Here is a 12176-nt window from a genome sequence, read left to right as displayed (position 1 = left end):
TGGGGATTTTTTTTTTAAAGTTAGCTGGGGTTCTCTTTTTTCCTTCTTTTTCTCTTAAAATTTTTTTTATTAGCATACATATGTTTTTTCTTCAGCTTTATTAAATATATAGATACTAATTTATAGCTGTAGGTTATATTAATAAAAAGATTTAAAAATGAAATGAGAGGTTGAAGAGCAAACAAGGGAAGTTAAACATTTGTGAGCTGCAAGAACAGGAGAATACCAATTTAATGGTACAATTAGGAACAGACAGGTGGACACATAAGTATTGAAAAAGATAGTTCGAAAATAGACCATTGTTAAGTCAATACAAGAACATTGGACTCACAGTTACAATACTTCTGTATTTAATAACTTAAAATTTTAAGCTTTCAACATGCGTTCTTTTAAGTGTATTCCTAATTATTCACTTTCAAAGAGAAGTCATTTTTAAGCAGGTAAATTATAACATAACCCTTACAATCACTTCCATCTCATGTAGGTGTTTGAAAACTCCTAAATTCCAAATCTACTGTACCCTCATGTATGTGACTGCTACTTGTTAAAAAGACATTGCCCACTCTCCCTCTGATGAACTGATCTTCGTTTTCAGCTTCCTGTCTTTTATCCATCACTTTTCAGTCTCTGACATTCAATCTCTAGTGATTGTGAATACGAGTAAATTGATTGATGCAACACTGAAGGAAGTTTAGGTTAGAAAATCAATGCTCCAAAACAATAAATGCTCTAAATACTACTCTATACAAATAGATTAAATGGGAAAAGTTTCCTCCAAAGCAATAGATGGAGCAAGCTCCACAAGGATTCGGGGAGATCAAATTGAACAAGCAGTACTTGTGTAAACAAGGACTAGTCCAGGCAATATTTATTTTCGTATATTCAGAACAAATTCGTACTTCTAGTGGAAGTTGCCTATCTCCAACATAGCAACTATTTTAAAGAAGCAGTCCATTATTTATGATTAAAGAGAGCGGGTTACAATCAAAATATAAAAGGAATCCCACTGAAGTCAAACAATAGACTTGAAATCAGTAAGTCAAGTCTCTCTTCATTGACAAACTGCAATTCAATCAATTTTGGAACAATTTAATCCACTAGAAATTATCTAAATTAGAACCAGAAAAACAAAAGCAGGCAAGTCACAACCCTTCATGCTTGCTCCACCATTTAGTAGATCATGGCTGATCTTTACTTCTGGGTGGATGGAGAGGGTTTCTCACTGTCTACCCCAACTGGGCTCCTCAATTTTGAATACCTTCATAAAGTACAGTACTGCATGGGGGGTGGGGGGGTGGAAATGCAACCTATTCAGTCTCTCCTCGTAACTGAAATATTCCATCCTGCTGAATCACCACTGCATTCTCTGCAATACAATGACATTCCTTCTATATAATATAGCAATGAGAATTAAGGACAGTATTCCACCTGAGACCTAACTAATTTCATAAAAAGTTGTACCACATAATGCTCGTTCGTATATTCAATGCTACGGCTAGTGAAGTTAAATAGACCACATGCCTTCTTAACTGGCTTATCAATCCGTGCTTCTCTTTGGACACACAAACCCTAGTCCCTCTGTGACTCAGCTCCTCTCAGGCTCCCAAGTTCGACTGTCTGTTCCCAGCCTTTTTGGTCACCTCAGAATTATCTGTCTTGAAACACACTGAGCATCTGAGCTACTTCAGTCCTCTGGGTACAGAATTCCAAATATTTACTATCTATTGTGTGAAGACATTTCTTCTCATTCCTACACCGAGTGGCCAAGTTTTTATTCTGGGATGATGATCCCTGGTTGTAAACATCTCTGCTGGGGGAAGTGTAATCCCTACATCTAGCTTGCCCCACGACAAAAGAATTCTGCAGGTTTCAATTACATCAACTTTTATTCTTCCAAACTCCAGCATGTATAGTTCCAGTCTTCTTATCTCACCTAACAGAACATTTTCCCCATTTCAGATACAAATATGATAAACCTTTGTTCCATTTGCTAAATCAAAAGTACATCCTTCCTTACAGAGCGAGACAAGACCTGTGCCAGATATTCTGCAAATTTCCATTAGGCCTCCATTTGACAGAAGTAACAATTTTTATTGCAAAAAGATCTAATTGCTCAGTCTATCTGCAAGTGATTTGTACGTAAGGACGCTTAGGTTTCTCTGAATAGCAATACTTTTCAATCTATCATCATTTAATAAATACTTTGCTTTTCTGCTTTCTTCCATCAATGTATGATATCACATTTCCAACAGCTTTCTTGGTGAACTGTTATGGATTGAATGTGTTTTTCTGAATACAAACTTCCACAAAGTTGCTCTTCAGAGCAGTCTGAATATCAGGGAGACCTAACCAACTGGCTGGATAAGATCCTTCCCAGGAAAGCTTGGATCTAACTCAAAAAAACTGGAGGCACACAGAGAGCCCAACATGTAGGTTTCTTTCTAACCGACAGAACATCCAATTTTGTTGTTAATAGTAATCTGACAAATTTTCTACATTTTTACTGATAGCCAGTTTTCCTTTACAAAAAAGTTACTTAAATTATCATGATGCAAATTCAATTCTCATTCTCTGGGTTACTGGTCCTGTAACATCACCACCATCCTTCCATTCATACCTAATAACAATTGTTTCTCATGAGCATTTAATCAATGAACCATTAGATCAGCAACTTGCATCACTACTTCTAGATAACAAAGGTTCCATAGATAACAAAGCCATTCAATACCATTTTTAATCGGTATATCAAAGCAGTTTATCCCAAACATGGGACCAAGTACAAAAGAAAAAATTTAAACACTAACCTGATAGACTTCACAATGCAAACTCTGCAGAACCTGTGGCCACAAGGTGTTTGGACAGCCTCCCTCAACGCCATTAAACAGATTGGACACTCGTATTTGTTTTCCAAAGGTGGGTCAAACTCTACATCGTAACCTTGCATCTCTTCAAACACAGTATGGGAGTACTGTCCATGATTGCTGCAATTATCCCTCATGCTGTTGTTCACAGAGCAGCACGAGCTCTGGAATGTGGGATCGCGACTGCTGTCACAGTCCACCATTCTTCTGGTAATGCCAATTGTGTCTGGTGTTGGCTTCAGTGTGCAAAGCGCTTCATCATCCTGTAATATAAATCAAATTCACCAAACTTTGACAACGGCCATAAAAGGTTATCAGAAGTTTTCCGGCAGTTGACTGCCAAGAACTGCATAAGTAAGCATAACTGATAATTACTAATTGATTTTCCACGATGCTACATAATAACAGCAGTCTTGTAAAAGCTAAGCTAACTTTCTTCTTTAATATGACAGCAATTGACACACCCCATAGAGAAGAGTTGGCAATTGGCAGGCCACTGGCTTGGGACTGCTTTTGTTTTTAATTTTGTTTTGTAATTAGGCATTTTCAATGGACATCGTACTCATATCAGTACCAATGATACAGGTCATGCAAAATGATTACAGAGATTCTGGGTGAGGGGAGTGGGGGAGGAATTAAAGATCTAAACCTCAAAAGGCAAAAGTGACAAATACCATGCATTGGTAAGTACAGAAATAGTAAGATTCTAAAAAAAATGTGTAGAAGGAATTTAAATTGTTATAGCACCATCTAAGCCCAGGTTAACATATTTACAATCACATATATTAGGGCTGCACTTCCCACCTCTCCAAATCCCACTCCTCACCCCCCCCGCCCCCAGTTCTAGGCTTCACCCTACATTTCTCCCATTTCCGTCTCCTCACCAGCAGACCCTTCCAAACCTGCTTCCCCCCCCACATGCTACACCCCAAAATACCCATGTGCTCCCTTCCAAATACCTCCTGTGCACTCTCCTCCTCAAACCCATTCCCAAAACTCACCTCATTCTGTTCCCCCACCAAACCTTTACCATATCACTCTCGCTCATAGTCATACACACAGACCGACCAAGATGCCCCATTCAGGCTCATCCCCATTTGCCAGCATTTGCCCATAACCTTCTAAACTTTTCTAATCTATGTACCTGTCCATCTGTCTTTTATAAGTTATTGTATCTGGCTCAACCACTTCCTCTGGCAGCCAATTCCACACAGATACCACCCTTCATGTAAAAAGAGAATTGCCCAAGTTCCTCTTAAATCTTTCCCTCTCACCTTAAACCTATGCCCTCTGGCTTTTGATAGCCCAACTCTGTGAAAAAGACTAGAGTGCATTAACCCTATCTATGCCCCTCGATGTCATCCAGCTCTATAAAATCAATTCTCATTCACCCATGCCCTAAGGAATAAAGTCCTGAACTGTCAAACCTCTCCATATATCTCAGTCCCCCCAAGTCCAAGCAGAATCCTTGTAAATCTTTTTCCAGTTTAACAATATCTTTTTTATAGGAGGGCAACCAAAGCCAAACACAATACTCCAAGTGAGGCCTCAACAGCATTCTGTACATGACCTCTCAACTTCTATACTTAATGCCCTAATTTATGAAGGCCAGCCTTCTTCACCACTCTGTCTACCTGTGGAACCACTTTCAGGGAACCATGTAGCGGGTCTTTCAGTTCTACCACGCTCCCAGGGCCTTGCCATTCACTGTGAAAGTCCTACCTGGATTTGAACTTCCAAGATGTAACACCTCACACCTAATATGAATTAAACTCCATTTGCCATTCATCAGCCCATTTACTCAGCTGATCAAGTTTCCCTTGTAATTTTTTATAACCTGCATTGTCCACTATACCACCTATTTTATGCAAGCTTACTACCAGGCCTTGTACAGTCTTCCCCAAATCATTGATACAGATGACACAACAATGGGCTCTGAGTCCTGAGGCACACCATTAATCACAGGACTAAAGTCCGAGCAGAGAAACTTTCTACCATTAAGCCAATTAGTCAGCTGTCCCTGGATCCCATTGATTCCAGAACAGCCTACCACGTGGAACATTATAAAGGCCTAAATGAAGCCCATATAAATGACACTTACCACCCAGCCATCAACTTCCTTGGTCACCTCATCAAAAACCTCAATCGAGTTTGTAGGACATGATTTCCCATGCACAAAACCATGCTGAATACCCCTAACCAACCTGCCTTTCCAGATGTGGATTGCCCCTCAGCACTCAGAATAATTTACCTACCACAGATGCAAGACTTACTGACCAAGAATTTTCAGACTTTTCTTTGCTACTCTTCTTAACAAAATGTAACATCTGCATCCCCCTAGTTTACCAGAACCTCACCAGAAGGCTCCCACGATTTCTTTAGCATCCTATGTGCTTCTTGGATACAGCAGGTCAGGCCCTGGAGATCTATATACCTTGATACCTTTTAAGAAATCCAGCACCTCCCCTGCTGTAATACAGACCATCCGCAAGACCTCTCCATTTATTATTCCTAGCTCTGAAGACTTTATGTCTTTCTCCTGGTAAGAAATACAGGAGTAATGTTCATTAAGGAGCTTGCCCATATCCTGCTGCTCCACAAAAAAAGTGCCCCTTTGATCCTTGAGGGCTCTTCTCTCTTTGCTTACTTTTTTCTCCTTTAATACATTTGTAAAATTTTTGCCAAAGTTATTGCATGTTCCCCTTTTACCATCCTGATTTCCTTCTTGATTACACTTCTGCAGCCTTTATACACCTCCAAGGATTCATTTGACCCAAGCTGCCGCTACCTGACCCACGGCTCTTTCTTTTTCCTGCACAGGGCCTCAAAATCCAGGGATCCCTATGCCTATCAACCTTGCCCTTCACTCTAAAATGGACAACACAAACCTCGGGCTCTCACTATCTCACCTTTAAAAGCCTTCCACTACCCATCGACCCTTTGCCCACAAACAACAGCCATCAACCACTAGAATATGGCACAGTACAGGCCCTTGAGCCCACAATGCAATACCAACCTTTTAACCCACTCCAAGATTCTCTAACCCTTCCCTTCCACAAAGCCCTCAATTTTTCTTTCATCCACGTGCCTATCTAAGAATCTTTTAAATGGCAGGGTGCTTCACACACCCACCACACTGTATTAAAAAAAACAGCTGCCTCTGACATCTCCCCAAACCCTATACTTTCCTCCAATCACCTTAAAAATTATCCCCTCTTGTACTCACCATTTCCACCCTGGGAATAAGTCTGGCTGCCCACTCTTATCTGCACCTCTTATCTCATAAACCTCTATCAAATTATGTCTCATCTCCTTCGCTCTGAAGAAAAAGTAATATCCCCCAGCTCACTCAACCCATCCTCTAATCCAGGCAGCACCCTGGAGAATCTCCTCTGCACTCTCTAAATCTTCCACATCCTTCCTTTAATGAGGCAACCAATCTCAAAACAATACTCCAAGTATGGTGCAACCCAAGTTTTACAGAGTTGTAAAACTACCTCGTGGCTCTTGAACTCAATCCCGACTACTGAAAGCGAACACAAATACCGTCTTAACCATCCTTTCAACTTGTACACCATCTTTGAGGGATCTATGATCGTGGTCCACAAGATCCCCCTGTTCCCTGACACTGCAAAGAATCCTGTCTTCAAGTTCGACCTTCCAAAGTAAATCATTTCACCCTTGCTGGGTTGAACTCCAACTATTACTACTCAGTGCAGCTCTGCATTCAATCCATGTCCCATTGCAACCTTCAACACTATCCGCAATACCACCAACCTTCATGTCATCTGCAAACTTTTCCTCATCCAAGGCATTTTTAAAAATCACAATGAGCGGGGGTCTCAGAACAGATCCCTGCAGACCACCACTGGCCTCCAGGCAGATACACTCTATCTACTGCCTTCCATGGGCAAGCCAACTCTGAATATATGCAGCCTGACTTTCTGAATGATCCTGCCATGGGGAACTTTGTCAAATGCCTTAATAAGATCCATATACACCACATCCAGTACTCTAACTTCAATCTGCTTTCAAGGTTGTTTCATGTCATTTCCAGTACACAAGTCTAAGGAAGAACGATGCAGCACAAAAAAAACAAAATTATAAAAAACACAATAAACATAAATTCACAAGATAGCTTATATGCATAGATTGATTGCATGCACATACAGTGATGCTGGGTACAGGAGTGTCTGTACATAAGGTGACTGACAGGAAATGAAGTATTGGTGGTGGGGCGTGCTGAAGTTCAAATTTTGTTGTCATCTGGCTGTACATATACACAACCAAATGAAACACATTCCTCCAGGTTCCAGTGCACCCACAAGCATGTCACACACCAAAATAATACCATAAGGTAATAAAATATAATTCACAATGAATGCAGTACGCAGCACAGGTAAACCATAAAGAGCTCGCTGTTCCACTGATGAGACCTTGGTGGTGCAAGGTATTCATTAATCTCACAGCATAACGAACACCCTGTTGCGGGGTGGGTTAGTGGGTGGAGGTGCTGTTTAGCTCTCCTGCTTGGGGAAAGTCACTGCTTTTGAGTCTGGTGGTCCTGGCGTGGATGCTATGTAGCCTCCACCCTGATGGGAGTGGAACAAACAGTCTATGAGCAGGGTGAATGGGTTCCTGCATGACATTGCTGGCCTTTTTCTGGCAGACTTCTGGCTTTGATGGCAGGTAGGTTGGTGCTGGTGATGCACATGTCACTTCCTCAAACAATTTGATCCGGCTCATGAGGCACGGCCTGCCCTTCATAAAGTCACGTAATCAGACTATGCTTCTCCAAGCACTTATATATCCAGCTTCTAAAAACCTTCTCCAATAGTTTGCCCACTACTGACAGAAGAACTGATCATAATTCCCAGGACTATCCCCATTACTTATTTTAAAAAACAAAGGATTAACATTTGCCACCCTTCAACCTTCTGGTCATCTCCAGAAGTGAGGATGCGAAGATTATCACCAAAGGTGCAGCAATCTCTTCTCTTGCTTCCTGCAGTAATATAGGGCATATCCTATCCGGTCTTTGAGCCTTATCTATCCTAGTGTTTTTCAAAAATTCTAACACATCCTCTTTCTTAAAGCTGACATGTTCAAGCATATCAGCCTGTTTCACACTGCCCTCACGTTTGTCAAGGTCCCTCTCAACAGTGAATATTGAAGCAAAGTATTCATTAAGGACCTCACCCTATCTCCTCCCACTTCAAGCACGTTTCCTCTTTTATCCCCTATCAGTCCTACCCTCACTCTAAACGTCCTCTTATCTTCATGTATGTGTGGAATGCCCTGGGGTTTTCCTTAATCCTACTCGCCAAGGCCTAATCATGCGCCCTTCTAAGTCCCTTCCTGCCTACCTTGTAACTTTCTAGAACCCTGACTGATCCTTGCTTCTTAAACCTTAAGTAAGCTTTCTCCTTCCTCAACTAGATGTTCCACATCTCTTATCAACATGGTTCCTTCACCCTACCATCCTTTCCCAGTCTCAATGGGACAAATCTATCCAGAACCCCATACAAGAGCTCTCTAAACAAGCCCCACATTTCTATTGTGCATTTTCCCGAGCACATCTCCCGCTGTTGTGTGTAACCGCGTGGGTTTCTTCTGAGTGCCCCAGCTTCCTCCCACAGTCCAAAGACATACTGCTTGGTAGGTTAATTAGTCATTGTAAACCGGCCCATGATCAGGCTACGGCAAAATCGGGGTTGGCTGGTGGTTGGCGCGGCTCAGAGGGCCAAAAGGGCCTATCCCAATGTATCTCAACGAATAAATCAATCCGTCCCAACTTACGTTCCCAAGATCCTGTCTGTAGCATAATCTACCCTCCTGCAATTAAAAAACTTGCATTCGGTCTGTTCGTATTCCTGTCTAAGGTTACGGTAAAGGTTAGGGAGTTGCAAACTCCTGACTCATACTGTCAAAATTCACCTTATCCCAATTTAGAAGTTGAGCTTTTCTGCACCTTTCCACGACTATTTAAAAACTAACGGAACTGCAGTCACTTCCCAAAATGGTCTTTCAGTCACCTCACTCACTTGTCCCACCCTATTTTCCAAGAGTAGGCTGAACTTTGCCCTCTCAATATTGCCCAAGGAGTTTTTTCTGAACATATTTCACCCCATTAATGCTCTTTAATTTAAACTCTTTCAGCAAGCACACTCCTCAAATCCTTCACCCCAAACTCTTCCTTCTCAATCCCACTCCTCAAACCCACCATAAACCCTGACCTCAACCCCAAGCCTCCCTTTCCCCCCCCCAAAAAAAATTTCCCTTTTCATCTCACTCTCAAACACTTCTCCACTGGACCTTTCCTCAGTCCCATTCCTCGTCCAAACCCCTCACCCCACCCCATCCCATCCCCAAACACTTCTCAGACCAGTTCCTCGAATTCCATCCCCAAACTCTTCTCCCTCAACCCCACCATTAAACATTTCCCCCACCCTTCCCTTTCTCAACCCCTCCCCACACTCCCCTCTCGCTTCTCCCATTTGTCCTCATCACCCCCTCCCCCCACTCGCCCCGGTTCCGCCTTCATCTCGGACACTCGGCTCAGCGCCGCGCACCCACTACCCTGGTAACAATCCTCACCCCGCTCCACGGCTACAGTCTCGGCTCCAAGACCGCGTAACTGTCTCGGTTAATTTTAATGCCGATTTGGGTCTCGACCCAGCACTTCCGGAGAGGAGCCCGTCCCGAAATCCGTAATTGGAGCGACGCGGCTCGACTGCCCAGCGACCAGACCTCCCGCCGCCGCCCCACCTGCTGGTGCACCACTGTACTGCACCTAGTGCTGGCAATGTCAGCAAAGAGCGACCCAATTACTGTTCCAGGTGCAAGGCCTTATGCATCTCATCACAAACACAGGAAATCTTGAGCAACACACACACAAAATGCTCAATAAGTCAGGCCGCATCTTTGGAAGGGAATAAACCATTGGCATTTCGGGTCGAGACCCTTTATCAGGACATCTTGTTGTATTAACAAACACGAAACCACCCCCCTTTCACCCATCACCTGCCACCTTGTACTTCTTCCACCCCTCCCCTGCTTTCTTAGTACTACTCCTTCCCCCTTCCTTTCCATTCCTGATAAATGGTCTTAGCCTGAAATGTCAACTGTTTACGCTTTTCCACAGATGCTGTCTGGCCTGCTGAGTTCCTCCAGCATTGTGTGTTGCATCTTGTCTCATTGTCACAACCGTCCTTTGCCACTTATACCCTCTCCCCCTAAATTTCCTCCCCAACTCTTCACCCTTTTCCCTGAGTAGTTTTTTATAGCAAAAGTGTTGGTGTTCAAACGGGCATTGCTGTCACACCTGAGGAACTGAAAGCCAATACTCAAGATAGTTCGTAACACAGATTGTGTTGGCTAAAAGTTTTGAGTACAAGAGTAAGCATGTTTGACTATAATTCATAGGACCTCAGTGAGACTGCATCTGGAGTATTGAATATAAGTGCTGTTTTTAGTTAAACTAAGGCAATACTTGCTTTAATGAAGAGGCTATGATGAAGATTCACCATATTGGTTCCTGGGACAGCAGGTTACTCATATTGTGTTTTTAAGTAATATTTAATATTTGAATATTATTGTAAATATATTGCTTGAGTAAGCATCTTTCATTTGTTTAAATAATTCATTATGGGTTATATGTAAAAATAAGTGAATTGTATACGTCATCACACTACCACTAATATGTGCATGTCTCGCTTAAAGTAAAACTAAGAACGTACACAAGTTATCTCCCAGCTCCCTTGATTTAATGTTTTGGAGTGACAAATCATTACAGTTCACAAGAAGCTGAGTATGCTTAGGCTTTTATTTTTAAAACCACCCACCTATCCACTCCTTCCCCACCCATTCACTTCTGCCTCCCTTCTCGACAAGATTCCTTCTACCACTGTCCATCAGAGTCTCCCTCCTCATCTTCATCCTTCTAGTCTTGTCTTCACACTTCCTTCTTTTCCCTCCAATTCCTTCACTCCATCTTCCCACCCCACTGACTTTCTACCCCTCTAAGTCTCCTCCACTATTCCACCTGCCCCTTCTCCCCTCACCTAATCGGCCTCCTCTCCTTCCACTTCCCTCCTCTGTTCTCCCAAATCCTTTCCACTTTCTTCCCCTTCCCTTCCACTTTCTCCTTCCCATCATCCCTTTTATCCTTCTCTCCTTCCCTCCTCCGTCAGCCTGCCATTTCCTCCCTCATCCACCCGCGGCTCCTGGACCCTTCTTCTCTTTTCCACCCCTCCATTCCACTCCTCATTCTCCTTTTCCCTCTTCTCAAATTCTTCCTTCTTCTCTATTCCCCCCTCCTCATCTTCCCTTTACCCCCTTCTTCATTCCCTCCAGTTCCCACTTTTCTTCGGTCTGCTCTTCCCATGCCTTCTGCTCCATCCTCTTCTCTCCACACTCTTTATAGCAATTTCCAACTTCTGTTTCCTAATAATTGACGTATTGAAGGATGTCCATTTTAAATCTCTTGCCTCTGATCTTAAGCCTGTGTCCTCTTGTGCTTAGCAACCCTCTGAGAAAAAAAAAATGTACTTTGACCCTGCCTGCCTTGTCTACCCTCAGTCTCTTGCATTCCAGGAACAAAGTCCTCCAATACTATCTCTCCTTGTAGCTCGGGCCCCCTCCCTCCCTCCCCCAAGTCCAGAGAACATCCTGGTAAACCTTTTCTACAATGTTCCATGTTTAATAACATCTTTCTTATAGCAGGGTGACCAAAACTAATCAATACTCCAAGTGCAGCCTCACCAACATCTTATAATGACTGCACCATAACCTCCCAACTCCTATTCTCAATGCCATGACTGATGAAGACTATTGTACCTAATGCCTTCCCCACCTACCTGTGATGCCACTTTCAGCAATTTCTGCAATTGTATTCTGAGGGCCCTACCATTCATTGTATAAGTCCTACACTGGCTTGATCTCCAAAAATGCAAAATAATCATTTATCTCAAATGAAAGCCATTTGCCAATCCTCAGACCACATTCTTATCTAATTAAGATCCCTCTATAATTTTTCATAATGTTCTGCACTGTCTACAGCACCATATATTTTAGTATCATCAACAGGACTGGACAGGGGAACTTCTCTGTTCTTCTGTCCAGTCCTGTACTGGAGTTCCTCTACAAGTTAACTTATTTTACCACTCTCTTTACCTGTCACCAATCCCATACAACTATCAATCACATAGATACCATTTAGCTCCTTTTCACAGGAAACTACTGGATAAATGGGCAGCATCTGTTTCCTTTATATAGCACCTGATCGTAGTCAGTTATACCAGCTTGAGGACTCAA

General features: G+C 42.6%; 1 protein-coding gene across 1 annotated transcript in view; it reads right to left on the bottom strand.

Moving 5' to 3' along the window:
• traf6 (TNF receptor-associated factor 6) overlaps positions 1–9594 on the bottom strand; it is a 46221-nt gene extending 36627 nt beyond the window's left edge. The window contains exons 1-2 of the mRNA XM_072272226.1: positions 9459–9594; positions 2805–3124 (exon numbers count right to left, since the gene is read on the bottom strand). Of these exons, the coding sequence (XP_072128327.1) occupies positions 2805–3064 (260 nt within the window). The 5' untranslated portion in view covers positions 3065–3124; positions 9459–9594. The remainder of the gene's footprint in view (positions 1–2804; positions 3125–9458) is intronic.
• Positions 9595–12176: the final 2582 nt, after the last annotated feature.

The sequence above is a fragment of the Mobula birostris genome, chromosome 11 (genome assembly GCF_030028105.1).
Source record: "Mobula birostris isolate sMobBir1 chromosome 11, sMobBir1.hap1, whole genome shotgun sequence".
Lineage (NCBI taxonomy): Eukaryota > Metazoa > Chordata > Chondrichthyes > Myliobatiformes > Myliobatidae > Mobula > Mobula birostris.
This window is presented reverse-complemented; position numbering and strand designations above follow the sequence as displayed.